This window comes from Oncorhynchus kisutch, linkage group LG23 (assembly GCF_002021735.2).
Source record: "Oncorhynchus kisutch isolate 150728-3 linkage group LG23, Okis_V2, whole genome shotgun sequence".
NCBI lineage: Eukaryota > Metazoa > Chordata > Actinopteri > Salmoniformes > Salmonidae > Oncorhynchus > Oncorhynchus kisutch.
Genome location: NC_034196.2, coordinates 35260819 through 35281641, shown reverse-complemented (window position 1 = coordinate 35281641; position 20823 = coordinate 35260819). Strand labels below are relative to the sequence as shown.

General features: G+C 43.6%; 1 protein-coding gene across 6 annotated transcripts in view; it reads left to right on the top strand.

Annotated features, from left to right (window-relative positions):
* The window catches only part of cdk5rap2 (CDK5 regulatory subunit associated protein 2), a 68286-nt gene that overhangs the window by 1805 nt on the left and 45658 nt on the right, over nt 1-20823 (top strand). For 5 of the 6 annotated variants that reach the window (XM_031802840.1, XM_020457583.2, XM_020457584.2 and 2 more), the window contains exons 2-9: nt 6248-6312; nt 7471-7535; nt 8662-8772; nt 11518-11594; nt 11983-12106; nt 12414-12586; nt 14602-14809; nt 20165-20299. In XM_031802840.1, the coding sequence (XP_031658700.1) occupies nt 6248-6312; nt 7471-7535; nt 8662-8772; nt 11518-11594; nt 11983-12106; nt 12414-12586; nt 14602-14809; nt 20165-20299 (958 nt within the window). Of the gene's footprint in view, nt 1-1177; nt 1294-6247; nt 6313-7470; nt 7536-8661; nt 8773-11517; nt 11595-11982; nt 12107-12413; nt 12587-14601; nt 14810-20164; nt 20300-20823 lie in introns of those variants that run through there. The other variant, XM_031802841.1, reaches the window with a different exon arrangement.

The window sequence follows — 20823 nt, the reverse complement described above, 5'->3', positions numbered from 1 at the left end:
TGCCACTCTACCTCAAAATAACTTGTATGAAACATAATATTTTTAGTTGATCATGAGTTCCGTTCCATATTTTATCTAACGGGTGGCATCCCTAAGTCTACATTTTTCTGTTATATTGCACAACCTTCAATGTTATGTCATAATTATGTACAATTCAGGCAAATTAATTACGGTCTTTGTTAGGAATAAATGGTCTTCACACAGTTCGCAACGAGCCAAACTGCTGCATATACCCTGACTGCTTGCACGGAACGCAAGAGAAGTGACACAATTTCCCTAGTTATAAGAAATTCATGTTAGCAGGCAATATTTACTAAATATGCAGGTTTAAAAATATATACTTGTGTATTGATTTTAAAGAAAGGCATTGATGTTTATGGTTAGGTACACATTGGTGCAACGACAGTGCCTTTTTTTGCTTATGCGCTTGTTAAATCATCACTAGTTTGGCGAAGTAGGCTGTGATTCGATGCAAAATTAAATGGCATCTCATCGATTATATGCAACGCAGGACAAGCTAGATGAACTAGTAATATTATCAACCATGTGTATTAAACTAGTGATTATGTTAAGATTGATTGTTTTTTATAAGATAAGTTTAATGCTAGCTAGTAACTTAACTTGGCTTCTTGCTGCACTCTGTAAAAGGCAGTCAGCCTGCCATACAGTCTCCTCGTGGAGTGCAATGTAATCGCCCGCAATCGGTGTCCAAAAATGGCCATTACCGATTGTTATGAAAACTTGTAATCGGCCGTTCCGATTAATCGGTCAACCTCTAATTTCAAGTTTTGAGGGAGTGTGCAATTGGCATGCTGACTGCAGAATTCTACACCAGAGCTATTATATTATAGTCAACATTCTGGCTTGGGTAGAGAACATTTCCAAACAAATTTATGACGTTAACATCCGACTGTTACAAGAGGTATCAGTTTGTCAGGCAAACTAGCCCATTTGTTCTTTCATATTTAGCTACACTAGCTAGCTCTATTGAGTACAGTTGGTCATGCATTTACTGGCAAGGTCATGTGGTTTATTGCTTTCTGCGCTTGTGATACTAGTCTATTTTTAAACACTACGGATGATGACTTCACATGTGGCTGAGTTGTTCCCTGTCACAACAAATCAGCAAAGTCCTCCCCTCTAATAATTTTCAGAGTCCACGTGAAAAGCGGAAACCACCATGTGTTTGTGAAATTGCTTCTTCCTTGCAACTATGTAATGTTTAGGCTAGCCAATACGGATATTTCTTTCTTCCTGTATGCTTGCCATGAAGTGAGTCACCATCTAATATTGGTAGGTGAGCCTCTCATTTTACCCCATTGTAAGCTAGAGAGAGTCTAGTTGTAGATTAACCTACTTGTTTTGTTTGTTGTAATTTGTTGGACATATTGCTATCCTTAGACTCCTGGCCAAGGTTAAAATAGTAGCTGCGTGAGCGTCGATGTGTTCCAGAGAATTGTTTAACTATGTATCCCACCAATAAATAAGGTGGGTGCGTGTGTTGAATGGGATCATCCAGGTGGTAAGTCTCCACAGTAGTTCAAGACATAAGCAACAGGAGTGGTGTAAATGACTTCATTCTGAAACCGGTCTCACTTAAATCAGCCATTAAAAAGTGCAATTTGGTTACTCCAGAGCAAAGATCTCTACAACTATTCTTACTCGTTATGTAATATTAGGCTTTGTAACTGGTATTGGAATGCTAAACAGGAAAATGAAAATGTACAAAGAGGAAGTCGATGTTTACTGGCCACCTCATTCTGGCTCATAGTACGCTGAGTAAAAGAGTTGGCATGTGTCAAGTCATTGGTACTGTTACTCTACAATGCTTTATTTTCATAGACACTGAGCTATAACTGTGTACATGTCACACACACCTATCACACAGTGAACAAGACGACATCATATCTATATCCTATGCCAGCCCGTTAGTCCTCCTACTTTTGGTAAGCACTGACTTTGTGGTTAAATAGTGCTCAGTAACACGCAAAGGCTGGGTCTGTCTGTGTGGTGATTCCTGCCAGTGTTGTCAAATCAGTTGTCAAAACTGAACCATCCTGTTAATATCTGGGTCTGTTCTCTGCTGTGGTGTTGTCCCTGAGTTGTTTGCGTCATTGCTGCTGTGACTGAGTCTGTGAGTGCCCTGTGGTTAACACTTGTAATTTGTCTGATTTATTCAAACCTGTTGACAAGTATTATACAATCTTGCTCCTGGGCAGTAGGCATCCAGGATGAGTAGACCATACCACTGCTGTGGACATGAGTGTTTGCTGGGCTCTGGGATCAGCGCCACTGCCAGGGGAAGAGAGGGAAGGAAGTCATACAGAGCTGGTCATATTGTTAGAGCCAAAAGTCAGGGCAGCTTAAATGGCTGAGAGAGTGTAGACATGTTAACAATGGTTTCTCTCTCCAAATTGTTGGGTAATATTCACTTGGGTTAGGAAGGCCTGAGAGATGTTGGTGCCGATTGTAGGGGCAGCTATCTAATATTGGTTAGTTGTGAGCTTAGCTTAGTGGTAGCAAAGCTTCCCCATCACTGGCTTTGACAGCACTGTTTTCATCGCAATCTTATTATTTCCCCAATGTCATCAGCCTTGTCCAGATGTGTGCATTGTGTTGTGTCACTGTGTTCCCTTCTTGTCTGAGTGATGTTTTATTTATTTATTTTTATTTATTTTACCTTTATTTAACCAGGTAGGCAAGTTGAGAACAAGTTCTCATTTACAATTGCGACCTGGCCAAGATAAAGCAAAGCAGTTCGACACAGAGTTACACATGGAGTAAAAACAAACATACAGTCAATAATGCAGTATAAACAAGTCTATATACAATGTGAGCAAATGAGGTGAGAAGGGAGGTAAAGGCAAAAAAGGCCATGATGGCAAAGTAAGTACAATATAGCAAGTAAAATACTGGAATGGTAATTTTGCAATGGAAGAATGTGCAAAGTAGAAATAAAAAATAATGGGGTGCAAAGCAGCAAAATAAATAAATAAAAATTAAATACAGTTGGGAAAGAGGTAGTTGTTTGGGCTAAATTATAGGTGGGCTATGTACAGGTGCAGTAATCTGTGAGCTGCTCTGACAGTTGGTGCTTAAAGCTAGTGAGGGAGATAAGTGTTTCCAGTTTCAGAGATTTTTGTAGTTCGTTCCAGTCATTGGCAGCAGAGAACTGGAAGGAGAGGCGGCCAAAGAAAGAATTGGTTTTGGGGGTGACTAGAGAGATATACCTGCTGGAGCGTGTGCTACAGGTGGGAGATGCTATGGTGACCAGCGAGCTGAGATAAGGGGGGACTTTACCTAGCAGGGTCTTGTAGATGACATGGAGCCAGTGGGTTTGGCGACGAGTATGAAGCGAGGGCCAGCCAACGAGAGCGTACAGGTCGCAATGGTGGGTAGTATATGGGGCTTTGGTGATAAAACGGATTGCACTATGATAGACTGCATCCAATTTGTTGAGTAGGGTATTGGAGGCTATTTTGTAAATGACATCGCCAAAGTCGAGGATTGGTAGGATGGTCAGTTTTACAAGGGTATGTTTGGCAGCATGAGTGAAGGATGCTTTGTTGCGAAATAGGAAGCCAATTCTAGATTTAACTTTGGATTGGAGATGTTTGATATGGGTCTGGAAGGAGAGTTTACAGTCTAACCAGACACCTAAGTATTTGTAGTTGTCCACGTATTCTAAGTCAGAGCCGTCCAGAGTAGTGATGTTGGACAGGCGGGTAGGTGCAGGTAGCGATCGGTTGAAGAGCATGCATTTAGTTTTACTTGTATTTAAGAGCAATTGGAGGCCACGGAAGGAGAGTTGTATGGCATTGAAGCTTGCCTGGAGGGTTGTTAACAGTGTCCAAAGAAGGGCCGGAAGTATACAGAATGGTGTCGTCTGCGTAGAGGTGGATCAGGGACTCACCAGCAGCAAGAGCGACCTCATTGATGTATACAGAGAAGAGAGTCGGTCCAAGAATTGAACCCTGTGGCACCCCCATAGAGACTGCCAGAGGTCCGGACAGCAGACCCTCCGATTTGACACACTGAACTCTATCAGAGAAGTAGTTGGTGAACCAGGCGAGGCAATCATTTGAGAAACCAAGGCTGTCGAGTCTGCCGATGAGGATATGGTGATTGACAGAGTCGAAAGCCTTGGCCAGATCAATGAATACGGCTGCACAGTAATGTTTCTTATCGATGGCGGTTAAGATATCGTTTAGGACCTTGAGCGTGGCTGAGGTGCACCCATGACCAGCTCTGAAACCGGATTGCATAGCAGAGAAGGTATGGTGAGATTCGAAATGGTCGGTAATCTGTTTGTTGACTTGGCTTTCGAAGACCTTAGAAAGGCACGGTAGGATAGATATAGGTCTGTAGCAGTTTGGGTCAAGAGTGTCCCCCCCTTTGAAGAGGGGGATGACCGCAGCTGCTTTCCAATCTTTGGGAATCTCAGACGACACGAAAGAGAGGTTGAACAGGCTAGTAATAGGGGTGGCAACAATTTCGGCAGATAATTTTAGAAAGAAAGGGTCCAGATTGTCTAGCCCGGCTGATTTGTAGGGGTCCAGATTTTGCAGCTCTTTCAGAACATCAGCTGAATGGATTTGGGAGAAGGAGAAATGGGGAAGGCTTGGGCGAGTTGCTGTTGGGGGTGCAGTGCTGTTGTCCGGGGTAGGAGTAGCCAGGTGGAAAGCATGGCCAGCCGTAGAAAAATGCTTATTGAAATTCTCAATTATGGTGGATTTATCAGTGGTGACAGTGTTTCCTATCTTCAGTGCAGTGGGCAGCTGGGAGGAGGTGTTCTTATTCTCCATGGACTTTACAGTGTCCCAGAACTTTTTTGAGTTAGTGTTGCAGGAAGCAAATTTCTGCTTGAAAAAGCTAGCCTTGGCTTTTCTAACTGCCTGTGTATAATGATTTCTAGCTTCCCTGAACAGCTGCATATCACGGGGGCTGTTCGATGCTAATGCAGAACGCCATAGGATGTTTTTGTGTTGGTTAAGGGCAGTCAGGTCTGGGGAGAACCAAGGGCTATATCTGTTCCTGGTTCTAAATTTCTTAAATGGGGCATGTTTATTTAAGATGGTTAGGAAGGCATTTAAAAAAAATATCCAGGCATCCTCTACTGACGGGATGAGATCAATATCCTTCCAGGATACCCCGGCCAGGTCGATTAGAAAGGCCTGCTCGCAGAAGTGTTTCAGGGAGCGTTTTACAGTGATGAGTGGAGGTCGTTTGACCGCTGACCCATTACGGATGCAGGCAATGAGGCAGTGATCGCTGAGATCTTGGTTGAAGACAGCAGAGGTGTATTTAGAGGGGAAGTTGGTTAGGATGATATCTATGAGGGTGCCCGTGTTTAAGGTTTTGGGGAGGTACCTGGTAGGTTCATTGATTATTTGTGTGAGATTGAGGGCATCAAGTTTAGATTGTAGGATGGCTGGGGTGTTAAGCATGTTCCAGTTTAGGTCGCCTAGCAGCACGAACTCTGAAGATAGATGGGGGGCAATCAGTTCACATATGGTGTCCAGAGCACAGCTGGGGGCAGAGGGTGGTCTATAGCAGGCGGCAACGGTGAGAGACTTGTTTTTAGAGAGGTGGATTTTTAAAAGTAGAAGTTCAAATTGTTTGGGTACAGACCTGGATAGTAGGACAGAACTCTGCAGGCTATCTTTGCAGTAGATTGCAACACCGCCCCCTTTGGCAGTTCTATCTTGTCTGAAAATGTTGTAGTTTGGAATTAATGTTTGGCTGAGCAGGTCCACAGTAGCTGCTTGTTTAGCAATGAAAGCCCTCTTAAGTCTGTACCCTGTGCTCTGGACCTGAGAGGCAGCCTGCCGTTGGCACCTGGTCTTCTCCAGTCCAGTCTACTCTGCATGGCACACTGAGGAATAACCTAAACAGTGACCTGGGAGAGAAAAGCATTGCACTGTCATAATGAATCACAAGAACCAAAGACTAATTCTCCTGCTATTTATGGAGCTTCCTTAGGGGCTAGGGAACAGGCTAGCCAAGCATGAGTAATGCCTAAACTACATCAGGATTTTTTTTTTGTATTTGTATTTTTTATCTTTTTGCAGTGCAAGTTTGCATTGGCTGTGCTAGAGAGGAGGTTTTCTGTCGTTTTGATTGTGGTATTGACTGATACTTTGGCTGTGTGTTAACAGCCTATTACCTACAATGTTGAGTTCACATGTTGGATCCAGACTGATTGGCTGTTTGTTTCTTTCCCTAATGGATTCATTTTTGTCTCCAGCTGTAGCATGTCCAAACTCCCAGACTCCATAGATGTCGGGGATTTCTCCATGGACAACATGACAGGTACAGTACGTGCTTCCGTGTGCTCCTCTAGGGTACCACTACCTAGGTTACCTACCCTTGAGTGTTGTGACTTTGAGTGAGAGAATACTACCCCTAAATGGTTTCACCATCTGCTTGATTTTGTATGGAGTTATTTTCTGTTGAACAAACAATCAGTATGTGCAGAGCAACTGCTTTGTACAATCAATTGATTTACTGACTCCAGGTACGAATCTGCATTTTCTTTTTTATTTCTTTTTGCCAGCTGATCCAGACACCTTTTTAGCAGGGCTTTCCGTCAGGCTCAGCTGTGCTAAACTTCTAGGTAACCAGACACCTGAGACAATTATAGCGTCTCTTTGCAGCCTGTAGCTGACACGCCACCGTGACTCCAAGCTGCAGACTGGACTCTCCTCTGGGACTGGGGGCGGGGACGCTTAACTACCCAACTGAATATGAGATTGAACATGTCCGCTGGTCATTTTTGAGAAGCAAAATAAACTGAAGAGTGATAGTTCCCATGTTAAGCAGTGGGGCTGTGATCAGGTTATTAGTGTAGTATAAAAATGTGCTGTTGATTTATTTAGTGTTATATGAGCAGTGGTGGAGTCAGTCAGTCTGTGGTTGGCTTGGCTCACTGGAGTGCTAAACGGTGCAGCTTTCCAAGATAACACTCAGTCTATTTCACCTCTGATCTTTGTGTGAGTGTGCTTATCATCACTATGATTTACTCTGGTGTTTTTCAGAATAAAAGCTTGGTACTGTACCAAAGGTTTTAAGATGAACTATGTCATTATCATATAAATAAGAATGAATAGAACGGGCTTGAAAGCTCTAACTTGCAATGGCTGCCTGGTATTGTGACTCAATCATTTCCAGTATTATTATTTTGCAATGTTCTGTCAACTGATTGTTAATGTAGAATATTAATTCAAATGATGCTAACTGATATCGCTCATGCAGTGGAATGTATTTTTTGTAATGTATGTTAAGCTGACTCAACTAATTACAGCACAGGGTGCACTTCCTTCCTTCTTTTACTTCATGGCATGAGTACACTCAAAATGGCTGCCAGTTCACCCATTATGCCATCATTGACTTGAATGTAGACAACCTTTCTATTGTCATTACTGTATGTGAACTGAACTAATGTCAATTCTCCCTCTTGTTCTTTTACAGCCCCTACGTTTCCAGATAAGATGTCCCCTGTCAAGACCGCTCTCACCCTAAAAGACTACGAGAATGTGAGGAATTTTCATCACTTCAATCCCTATTATGGAGATGTTTTCTGTCTTACCTGACAAGGTCTCCAACCATTGTAGATACAATTTCAAGAGGGCTGTTCATGTGTTAGGATCCCAAATGGCTCAGCGGTCTAAGGCACTGCATCTAAGTGCTAGTGGTGTCACTACAGACCCTGGTTCAATTCCAGGCTGTGTCACAACTGGCCGTAATTGGGAGTCCCAAAGGGTGGCGCACAATTGGCCCAGCATCTTTAAGGTTTGGCCGGTGAAGGCCGTCATTGTAAATAAGAATTTGCTCTTAACTGACTTGCCAAGTTAAATAAAGGTTAAATAAAAAGGATCCTCTGAGACTCTAACCAGCATTGTCTGTCTCAAACTAGTTATGTATCCTATTATGTTCCATTTAAAATGGTAATCATTTCATGGTAAACCATTGAATGGAAATACAGACCACTGCAGCATGCATGTAGGCCTTATCCCAGTATCAGTGACAGACATGTCGGATATTATGGTTTTTAATAAGCCTGATCCAGTAAGCCTGATCCAAGGAGAAGACGACAACCACTTAGCCTTGTTCCAAGCATGGGGGGGAGAGCCTACAGTAGGGGAAGCCTGCTGAAATTCATTGGTTACTCAGATTTCTCTTTTCTCCCTATGCTTGATGATTAGATGTTGGTAGAGTGGTCATCTGGACTCCATCTCCTGCTCCAGATGTGTGCAGTTAAAGGCCCTGTAGCACAGTGATGCACAGTCTGCCGAAGCTGAATACCTCTCCCCTTTCCCAGACCACAAAAACTCTTATTACACTACCCCCACCCCTGTCCTCTTTCTCTCTTTCTCTGTCTCTCTGTGTGCGTGCTTCTCTACTGGACCATGTGAAATGACTGCTTTTTCTCCGGGGATAAATTGCTCAGCTGCTATGTTATTTTGACCTATTTGCAGTAGCCTTGTTTTAGACTGTATAGGCAGTTATACATCGGATGGTTATACAACGGTTTGATTTTTAAGAAGGTAGTAGCTTTAATGGTCATAACTTTTAGTTTTCATTGTCCGTCAGTGTCTCCTTTTCAAATCAAATTAAGTCTGAGGTTACATAAGTCTGTATTTCTTTTCTCCTCCTTCTCAGCAAATCATGACTCTGAAGAAGGAGAACTTCAACCTGAAGCTGCGTATTTACTTCATGGAGGAGCGCATGCAGCAGAAATGTGACGACTCCACAGAGGACATATACAAAACGGTGTGTGTGTGTGTGTAGAGGGGTGTGTGGTCATGTGTTACGTCATTCACACCCGTCAGTGCCATGATAATGTAATATGTGACTCAGTCATTCATAATTAGATGACCACATCGATGACCACATGGCCCCAGCAGCCATGAATACAACAGGCCATTGTTCAACCTAGGGCTGTGCGGTATTTATTATATACCGGTATTGATGTATGGACTGGTTTGAGTTTTTACTTTACCCTCTATATAATGGTATTTCAATGTTTGGTTTGTTAAATGTGATCCGGAACTTAACAAATCTGCTTATTTGGTCCATTTTTTGTTTTTGTTTACTCTGTTTGATACTTTAGTCATCTCTCTCTCCCTCTCCTCCTGCATGCCACTAAACACACCAAGCCATGCCCCCTGTCACTCAAGGAGAGATTAGTTGCTCGACCACGGAGTTACAAGCACTTTCTTCCTGTTCACTCTGCATGGTCAGGTGGATGCAACAAGATGTTGGTGACATGCTGCTTTCCACAAGCATTCTAGAATTACACTATTAGTTTATTTTACTGTCTGCAAACTACTGTCTGCTAGTTAGTCTTAGCAAGTTGTTGCTAAAATAATTTGTGTTAGCCGCTAATGCTAATCACTAGTTAGCTGGCTATGTTAGGTGAAGCATCGAATATTTTGGCTAGCTAGCTACATGAAGTAAAAAAACAACATGCAATGTAACATCTAATTAGGGCCCCATGGAAACACGGACTCAAATCGAGCTTTATTTCTACAGCACATTTCAAACATGGAATGTGCTTTACAGGAAAAACTAATAAACAATCAAAACAAAAGCTGAAATATTTACTACACAACAAACATAAGATAAAACAACTAAAGAACAACACAAACTAAACAACTAAAAAGTTCCCTAAGGAAAAGCAAAGATAAAAAATATGTTTTAAGATCTCTCTTTAATACATCCACGGTGTCTGCCCCCCCTCAGGTTCTCTAACAGGCTATTCCAGAGGCTGGGGCATAAAGGCTGCCTTGCCATGCCTCTTGGTCCTAGACTTTGTGCCAGAGGACTTGTGGGACCTACTGGGTACATCACTTAAAAGCATGTCTGACATGTATTGGTGTGCACAATTGTGGATTGTTTTAAAAAACAATAGAATAATCTCCAAATTAATTCTTAAACTCATAGGCAGCCCGTGCAGAGACCTTAAAATCGGTGTAATGTGTGCTCTTTGTCTGGTCCTGGTCAGTACCTGTGCTTAAGCATTCTGAATGTTTTGCAGTTGACCAATGGCTTTCTTGGGCAGACCAGACAGGAGAGCATTACAGTAGTCAAGCCTGCTTGTAATCAAAGCATGGCAGTGTTTCAGGTGGTAAAAAGCTATTTTGGTCACATTCCTAATGTTTAATTAAAAATTTAGTTCAGGATCTAAAATAATTTTTAACATGGTGTTTTATCTTTATTGCTCTGATCAACACTGGTTCCTACCCTGTCAATAATTCCTCCGTGATATATTCATTTGTTGTCGTGTCAAACAACAATGTATTCAAGGTGCTGCCCACCAGTGGGGGCTGCTGAAGGAAGGATGGCTGCTTTTTCTCCGGGGATATGAATAGATTCATGAATAATTGCTGGAACGGAGCAAATGGAATGGCATCAAACACAAGGAAACCATGTGTCTTGACATATTTGATACCATTCCACTTACTCTGCTCATTCCACTTACCAAAAGGCTGTCCTCTCCAATTAAAGTGCCACCAACCTCCTGTGCTGCCCACTATATTTCATCTATAGAATTAGAATAGTCATTATATATCATAACTCTAACAGTTCACAAATGAACTAGGCCTAGATTTTCTTGCCTCGTCATACTGCGTGGCACAGTGTCGAAATGATAATAAATGTGCAGGAAAATGCTGGCCATTACTTTTGTTTGGAGTTGGATTGATCAGTATAAGTGGAGAAAGCCTATAATGTGTGTGTTGCCACCCTGGGGTCATGAACTACTTGGAAAGCATATTTTAGAACTTTTTTTATTATTCCAAAACATAAAATGTCATCAAATACTGTGAAAAATGTGAAAAATATTGACATGATATTTTGTCCATATCTTCCAGCCCTAGTTCCACCCAAAAACACAGCTAACCCCCACCAGAGTTTAGCCCACTGATCTCAGACCAGTCTCACTACTTTACTAAATACTCATCTACCATGTCTTAGGGTTCTCTCCAAAGAATGTAAGAGTGGCGCTGCTCCACCTTGTGGGTCTCCCACTGCCGTACGCAGCAGCAGCAGCACCACCTTGTTTAAAAATCCTTTGGAGAACCTGGTGTCTTACATTTAGCCCACTGATCTCAGACCAGTTTCACTACTTTACTAAATGCACAACTGACATCTCACATTTAGTCTACTGATCTCAGAGACAAATCTGTTGTCTTCGTCATAGAAAAATATTGTCTTATTTTATTTCTGTATTCTATTTTTACGATGATCCGCCTGCAATTGAGTACACACCTACTCATTGTTACGATATGAGCACATAGCTTCCAGTGCCAAAGTGAATTACATTGTGGAAGTATGCAGTTGAGGACCATACTCAACATATTCTCAGACCATACTTGGAGTGCTTTAGGAACCACTCCAAACAAAATACAATGCAGGAATGAACTATTGGAGCTAAGCTATGGTGTGCCAGGTTTTTCCATGTAAAATATCTGTGTTAAAGTGAATGGAATTTGACTGAATGATTGTCCTCCTCAGAACATTGAGCTGAAGGTGGAGGTGGAGTCTATGAAGAGAGATCTGGCAGAGAAGCATGAGCTACTTGTGTCTGCATCGTGAGTACAGCCTACTGATACTGTTTGAGTACTGACTACTGATGCTATCTCTGTGAGTACCCACTACTGACGCCATCGGTCTGCGAGTACAGACTGCGGCTGACGCCATCGGTCTGCGAGTACAGACTGCGGCTGACGCCATCGGTCTGCGAGTACAGACTGCGGCTGACGCCATCGGTCATCAATAGTCCTGACTCACTTTTCACTCTTTGATTAATCACTAGTTCATTAGTTGGTAAACATTGACTGTCATTGATCCAAGTGTGTGTTAGAGGGCCAGTTGTGTATTTTTGCCCTTGTCAAATAACTTTAGTTTATTCTGTCAAATATTAAAAATCCAAATAATAAATAAATAAATAAACTTTGATCACTCCTGTCTTGTTATCAGGAAAGCGTTGGAGAGCCTGGCAGGTAGAGAGTCTGGTGACTCCCTGCGTGTGAGAGAGCGAGCCCACAGAGAGATGGATGCACTCCGAGACACTCTCAACAAGCGCATCACTGAGCTGGAGCAGGTGAGCACTGGGCTACGGCATTACTGCACTAATATGAACACTGAATACAGAGCACCTTAATTTGAGAGGACGGGCTTGTGGTAATAGTGGAACCAGCGGAATGGTATCAAATATATCAAACACATGGTTTCCATTTGCTCCGTTCCAGCCATTATTATGAGCTGTCCTCCCCTCAGCAGCCTCCACTGGTCTTACCATGTGTCTAAGAGACTTTAGTCAAAGTTAGGTGGTAATGAAAAGGCACATTATTGGAAAAGGTCAGTGACTAGTCTTGGAACATTCCCATCAATTTTCTCTTCCATGTCAGGGTCTGAGAGCGGCCGAGAAGGAAGTCGACAAGATGGCCGCCATTGCTGAGCAGGAGAAGATGAGAAGCATTGGTATGGAGAAGCAGCTCTTGGCCCTGGGCCCGTCGGGAACCTTCACCCCCATCCATGTTCCCAGCCACGACCTGCAGCAGGCTCTACAGGAGAAAAACGGGTAAGGACAAATACAAAGGGGTTTTTCAACAGTGTAAAACCTAGGCTGTGTCCGAAATGGCTCCCTATTCCCTATACGGTGCCGTTCAAAAGTAGTTCACTATATAGGGAATAGGGTTCCATTTCAATTGCAGCCCATGTACTTTTAATTTAATATCTGCTGTGATATTCTACACTGACACCAACATGTTGATCATGGAGAAATTAGATGATTATGTAGCTCTGATGTACTCTGTCTCTTCCATTTCACCTGCCTTGAGTATGAAACCTAACACTTGTGTTATCCAATGGCACCTAAATGTAAGGACAATATTTACAGTGCCTTGCGAAAGTATTCGGCCCCCTTGAACTTTGCGACCTTTTGCCACATTTCAGGCTTCAAACATAAAGATATAAAACTTTATTTTTTTGTGAAGAATCAACAACAAGTGGGACACAATCATGAAGTGGAACGACATTTATTGGATATTTCAAACTTTTTTAACAAATCAAAAACTGAAAAATTGGGCGCGCAAAATTATTCAGCCCCCTTAAGTTAATACTTTGTAGCGCCACCTTTTGCTGCGATTACAGCTGTAAGTCGCTTGGGGTATGTCTCTATCAGTTTTGCACATCGAGAGACTGACATTTTTTCCCATTCCTCCTTGCAAAACAGCTCGAGCTCAGTGAGATTGGATGGAGAGCATTTGTGAACAGCAGTTTTCAGTTCTTTCCACAGATTCTCGATTGGATTCAGGTCTGGACTTTGACTTGGCCATTCTAACACCTGGATATGTTTATTTTTGAACCATTCCATTGTAGATTTTGCTTTATGTTTTGGATCATTGTCTTGTTGGAAGACAAATCTCTGTCCCAGTCTCAGGTCTTTTGCAGACTCCATCAGGTTTTCTTCCAGAATGGTCCTGTATTTGGCTCCATCCATCTTCCCATCAATTTTAACCATCTTCCCGGTCCCTGCTGAAGAAAAGCAGGCCCAAACCATGATGCTGCCACCACCATGTTTGACAGTGGGGATGGTGTGTTCAGGGTGCGCTGTGTTGCTTTTACGCCAAACATAACGTTTTGCATTGTTGCCAAAAAGTTCAATTTTGGTTTCATCTGACCAGAGCACCTTCTTCCACATGTTTGGTGTGTCTCCCAGGTGGCTTGTGGCAAACTTTAAACAACACTTTTTATGGATATCTTTAAGAAATGGCTTTCTTCTTGCCACTCTTCCATAAAGGCCAGATTTGTGCAATATACGACTGATTGTTGTCCTATGGACAGAGTCTCCCACCTCAGCTGTAGATCTCTGCAGTTCATCCAGAGTGATCATGGGCCTCTTGGCTGCATCTCTGATCAGTCTTCTCCTTGTATGAGCTGAAAGTTTAGAGGGACGGCCAGGTCTTGGTAGATTTGCAGTGGTCTGATACTCCTTCCATTTCAATATTATCGCTTGCACAGTGCTCCTTGGGATGTTTAAAGCTTGGGAAATCGTTTTGTATCCAAATCCGGCTTTAAACTTCTTCACAACAGTATCTCGGACCTGCCTGGTGTGTCCCTTGTTCTTCATGATGCTCTCTGCGCTTTTAACGGACCTCTGAGACTATCACAGTGCAGGTGCATTTATACGGAGACTTGATTACACACAGGTGGATTGTATTTATCATCATTAGTCATTTAGGTCAACATTGGATCATTCAGAGATCCTCACTGAACTTCTGGAGAGAGTTTGCTGCACTGAAAGTAAAGGGGCTGAATAATTTAGCACGCCCAATTTTTCAGTTTTTGATTTGTTAGAAAAAAGTTTGAAATATCCAATAAATGTCGTTCCACTTCATGATTGTGTCCCACTTGTTGTTGATTCTTCACAAAAAAATACAGTTTTATATCTTTATGTTTGAAGCCTGAAATGTGGCAAAAGGTCGCAAAGTTCAAGGGGGCCGAATACTTTCGCAAGGCACTGTATTTTGTTTATAATGGGGATAAATGTTTTGATAATGTAAACATAACGTAGCCTACTTTTTGTCCCTCCAGTGTCATAGATCAACTGAGGATATCTGTGATGAACCAGGAAGCTGTGATCCAACAACTACAAAGTACTGGCAGAGACCACGGGACGGACACACCAACCACCGAGCACACCCTACAACTCTCTGCTCTCATTGGCCAGAAAGACCAGGAACTGCAGACTCTGAGGGCTGAGCTGGGCCGTGAGAAGGGCAGGACGGAGAAGGACCATCAGGTGTTTTTTTTTTCTTCTTGATTTCTGTCGCCATATTGCCTAACGCATATCAGCTTAATATCTCAATCTACCAACTTTACCCTCTTAGATCATGTGATGACAGACCACCCCGGAATCTATGATTCCTTCAAATCCAGTATTGCCTAGGCTCCTTCTCAACCGTATTGGAGGAAAAAGCCCAAGGTCCATTCCCTCCTGCTCCAGTGCATTTTGAGAACAAAGTGAGGAGAGAGAGAGTGCCAGGAATAAAGAAAATATGTATTGAGATGGAGCCAGACTCTCAGAACGAGTGCCTAAGGGGGTATGAGCCGGTTGAGGTTGTTTCTGGATGGGGCCATGGGGAAGATCTAAATAATGCATACCCCTCGCATCTTCTTCCTCATTGGATGAGAAAGCCAGTGGTCCCTCCCCTCTGACCTTTTTCTCCAATGGGTTTTGAGGAGGGGGAGAGAGGAGACAGGACGTGGGGACATCTTCCAATAGTGTCTGACGGTGCATACACTAATGCGTATTAGACTTCTCTGACCTCTGAGTGTCCAACTAGAGTGTACTTGCTTGTGATTGTCTGTTTTGTTGGGTTGTATGACACTCCTTTTGTTGTCTAATTCTGTGGCGGCTCTTTTATTTAGTGACAGGTCACGGTGTGCCCACCAGGCATTAGCTACCCTCTCTTAGCTGTCTCCTGCATTCATGTAATTCAAGTGTACGCACACTCACACACATGTCCTCTGGCCATATATATCTCTGTGTGCGACATGGAACAGACACAATCTGTCAGGCGGTTTGACTCTGAATCTGCTCCATGAGAGGAAATGCATTCTGAAATTGTCTATTGTGTTGCCCTTTTTACGTCTGTATACCTCCTCTTATGTTCTTTACAGTGCTGTTGGTTTCTGTTGGTTTCTCTGTGTCTGTTCTGCTTTGTTGTGGCAGGCAAGAGCTTTGTGGTTTATAGAAGTTGCCATCAACAGAGGAAGCTGACGTCATTGGTTCCCCAGGGAGAGAAGTAGAGTTGTCAGATGTCTGTTCTATTCTTCTCAACCATCTGCAAGCTAACACTATAATCTACTGCTAGAATCTGTCTACTTTATTAACCTAAATGATTGGGATGTATGGTTGTCTTAACTAGCTACAATAAGTTGAATGCACTGACTGTCAGTCGCGCTGGATAAGAGCGTCTGCTAAATTACCTAAATCAAATGTTATTTGTTGCATACGCATGTTTAGCAGATGTTATTGCGAGTGTAATTAGATGCTTGTGTTCCTAGCTCCAACAGTGCAGTAATATCTAACAACACATAATACGCACAAATCCAAAGTAAAATAATGGAATTAAGAAATATATTAGGATGCGCAATGTTGGAATCCGGAGATTAAGTGTGATGTATTGTCAGTATGGGGATAGAATATATACTATATCTGAAGAATACGTGGATAATGTATGTACAGCAATGGTTGAATAGTATGGACTTGACTACTGCTGGGTAAAACAGTATGTGAATGTTGTTAAAGTGACCAGTGTTCCACATCTATGTACATGGGGCCTCTTTTTTTAATTTGATTTATTTCACCTTTATTTAACCAGGTAGGCTAGTTGAGAACAAGTTCTCATTTGTAACTGCGACCTGGCCAAGATTAAGCATAGCAGTGTGAACAGAGTTACACATGGAGTAAACAATTAACAAGTCAATAACACAGTAGAAAAAAAAGGGGGGAGTCTATATACATTGTGTGCAAAAGGCATGAGGAGGTAGGTGAATAATTACAATTTTGCAGATTAACACTGGAGTGATAAATGATCAGATGGTCATGTACAGGTAGAGATATTGGTGTGCAAAAGAGCAGAAAAGTAAATAAATAAAAACAGTATGGGGATGAGGTAGGTAAAAATGGGTGGGCTATTTACCGATAGACTATGTACAGCTGCAGCGATCGGTTAGCTGCTCAGATAGCAGATGTTGCAGGGATGAGTAACCGGGTGGCATCTGAATAAATTTTCCCCCCATCATTAGCCTAGGTGTGTGGAAAGACCAATATTGTACATTTATGAGGAGGAAATTAGTCCTGATAAAGCTTTCCTGTTTCACTGACTCACCCAATGATGCACAGCTCACTCTACGGTGATGGCTGATGCGCTCGTGCCAGGAGCCTCTCTTATTATTTTTTACTTTGTAAACAATACTGTTCGATCAATAGGCCTATTTGCAAGTTGATAACATATTTGGTAGCCTACAGACAGATTAGTCTTCTTTCCATTTGCTTTCCAACCGGTGTTTTCCCACGATTGCATATGAAATATTGCGAATGGCCTGTTTTGGCTGCATGCCGTTCGCTGACAGATTTGCCTTGCGTTCCCAGCTGTAGGCATGCCTTGTGATTGGACTACACACCATCCACAGCTAGGCTATGAAGAAGAAAAAGCTATTGATCCTCTGTGGCTAAATTATAGGCCTACTTTTGATGTAGTATTCCAAATTCTTTTCCCGAACGGAAAGCAGTAATTCTATAACTTTTGACAATTGTATTTCAATTTATCAGAGGAGTTGCGGCACCTGCAGCACCCTTCCCGCTGCTATGATTCTATAAGGAAATCGATGAAGTGCAACGTTGGAGAGATCAGTTGCGGGCTCATGTCTATTAGAGCGGAGAGCGATCCTAGAAAGTTAATATCATTCTAGACTACAATGTTGTGCAAACCATAAACCCGGGTCAGCCCAACACTAATCAGGTGTTAGAATATCAATTTTTTTCACATTTCATTTTTTGGTGGGGAGCAGGAGAATTACAGAGGAGGCTAAATTGAATGACCTGTGATTAGAATTTTTACATTGCATATGGTGAATACTTTTTCGTGCCACGAGAGGTACCGCCTCCTGGCAAATGGGTTGCGGAACGAAACAGTCCAAAATTGAGCGGTGCCAGATCCAGTTCCGTCAGGATCCGACTCAAATTAAGCACTGTTGATAGCAGATCAAAAGATGGATTTCATCTGCAAGGTGGACAGATATAGTATTATTATTTTGTACTGTCAGACAGTAGCGGAAGCTGTCAGTGCCCATTTTTCCTCCGCTCTCTTGGCCCAGGTTTCTGTGTTAATACAGGATTAGTATCCCGGCAGGAGAGAGTTGCCCTTAGGGTTATTTATGGACTAACTTTATATTAAAAACCACAACCCCTATAGCTTTCTATTGGATTCTGTCTGGGCTGTCTGTCAGATTACATGGTGTAAAAGGGGTAAAGCTGGGTAAAAGGAGTCCAGTCTCTGGGTTGTTAGGTCAGTAGTGTGTATCAGAGAGCCACACACACGTAGAGGTCTAAGGGGCCAGGCAGTTCATCACTGTAGCTCTATCATGTTTTCTGAGGTGAGGCAGGTGGTGGCATTGAGGACCAAGTGAGGCCATCTCTTAATCTTAAATCAGATTTACCTTAGCCTTGCCAAGGAGACCAACACACCTTAACCAGCCCCTGGTCAATGTCACCTCACCTGTGTAGATTTAGGGCCCGCCCAGGCCCTGCTGTCCTTGTTGGGGCAGCCAGGATAAGTAGATAGTCCTGGGTTCAGATGGGTCTGGATTACGAGGCCAGCAGTCAGCCGTAACACAAGAGATCACCGCGGGTCCAGTCCAGGGGATTTGGTCTGATTGAATGTGTGGGACAGCGGAGGAGGGATTAGAAGATGGGGCTTAACGCTTACGCTGCTCTCACCAGGAAGAGCTTTGTCAGTCTCTCCTCTTCAATCAGAGCGGGAGAGTCTGCTGTATGCCATGGCTGGCAGACTGACGACCATGGGAAAGCGGAGAGTTTTTTGTGTTTAGGATCTGCAAGGAGCATTTTTGAGTGTTGGACTGAACTGTGAGCTTACTGCACTGTTCCTGTCACAGAAATGGAGAGAGCATTTTCTCTGTGCCATGGCTGGCAAGCTGACGACTGCGGGAGATTGGAGCGTTTATACACAGAGCCTATCTGAGTGTGTTTCTCTGTTGGACCGAACCATCATCTCTAGTCATCACCATGAAGGACCCATGCCGCGTATGCAGATTACGCCTCATTGGCAGCCAGTGCCGCTGGATCTTCAACCCGTCAGGCAAACGGCAGCTTCAGGTCATCCTGTCCCACGTGCTGGGGCGCCTGGTCGACCGCGACCCCGACGGCCAAGCATCAGAGTTCCTGTGCGGCAAGTGCGTGTTCACGCTGGAGCGCATAGTGCAGTGCGACGTACAGATCGGCAGGCTGCAGGAGGAGCATGCTGTCCAAGTGCAGCGGTTGCAGCAGGAAAGAGAGAATCTGAAGCAGTGTGTGTCCCACGTCTATGGACGCCACAACCCCCTGCCGGAGAGGCCCGACGTGGGGGAGGTGAGCACCATTATGACCCCCCTCTGGAGGTCCTCTGAAGGTGGAAGTCCCGAGGAGTGCGGGGGAGATCAGTTTACGTCAGAAGGGCAGAGGAAGGAAGATGGAGGGGATGGGCGGGTGAGGCGCTCTGTGAGTATGGACCTCCTGGGTGGTCCAGTGGGAGCCGCAGGTCGGTCAAGCTCAGCCCACAGGAGGGTGCAGTCTGGTGGGGATCCCTGCCCGGAGAAGAACTCTGGGCTCCGCTCCCGGAGCATGATGTACCAGGACCTGGTCTACCGCAAAGGCACCCTCTCATCCCCCAGTTCCAGGTTCCGCTCAGCCTCGCTTCAGTCCCTGAACCCTGACCACCCTCATCAGACAGAACCCCTGGGCCCCCTGTCACAGAGACCGTGCAGAGAGTCAAATATATCAGTGAGGGAATGCTCTCCTTCAGTGGGCCATACTACCACCAGAAACCAGAGAGGGCATTCCCCAGCCCAGCCTCCCATCTCCGACCTGCTGCAGCTGCTGCGCTCCATCCCCAGAAGACCAATCCCAGGGACCCCCGGGAGCCGCATCCCCGTTCTGCGGAGGAAGCCCATGGTGGGACAGCCACTCCCCCCTGGAGCCCGACGCAGACGGAGAGAGGCTGAGTGGAAGTCGCTCCAGGACCTCACAGAAGAGTTTAATGATGGTTACATTCCTCTCAGAGCTGAGGTAGTCCAGTCCTCTCACCTCAGACCGATCCTCTGTAGAGAACTTGGAAGGCCAAGGAAATGTAGCTTTAGACTGAATTTGGATAATTATTTGACAAAAAATGATCTACCAGTTGTGAGGTTGGATATCGTCGCAGTAAAAGGATCAATTTTTGTTGATAATGGGAAATAAAGTAAATGTGAATAAATAAATGTATCAATAAAAGGGATTCACAGGTGTTTCCTTCCCCTTTGATGTCCTATTTTCCTTTCTTAGCCAACTCATTATCTTAGACTAATTTCCCAGAATTCTGTTTCCCTTCCCCAGGGTTTCACTGAGCAGCTGAATGAGGTGAGCAGGCTGGAGACAGCCCAGAGGCAGCTGAATGAGGAGATGAACCAGTTCAGAGCAATGAACCAGAACCTCTCCATGACCCTGGAGGACATCCAGAATAACAACAAGGTGATTTTGGGGGGAGGGAAGAAAATGGGTAGCAAATAGTTTTTGTTATTTGATATATATGTTAGAGGTCGATCAATTAATCGGAATGGCTGATTTTAATTAGGGCCGATTTTCAAATGTTCATAACAAACCGATTTAGCCTTTAAATTTTTTTTTTTTTTTACACCTTTTATTTAACTGGGTAAGTCAGTTAAGAACACATTCTTATTTTCAATGACAGCCTAGGAACAGTGGTTTAACTGCCTTGTTCAGGGGCAGAACGACAGATTTTTACCTTGTCAGCTCGGGGATTCAATCTTGCAAACTTACGGTTAACTAGTCCAACGCTCTAACCACCTGCCTTACATTGCACTCCATGAGGAGCCTGCCTGTTACGCGAATGCAGTAAGAAGCCAAGGTAAGTTGCTAGCTAGCATTAAACTTATCTTAGAAAAATCAATCAATCATCACTAGTTAACTACACATGGTTGATGATATTACTAGTTTATCTAGCGTGTCCTGCGTTGCATATAATCGATGCGGTG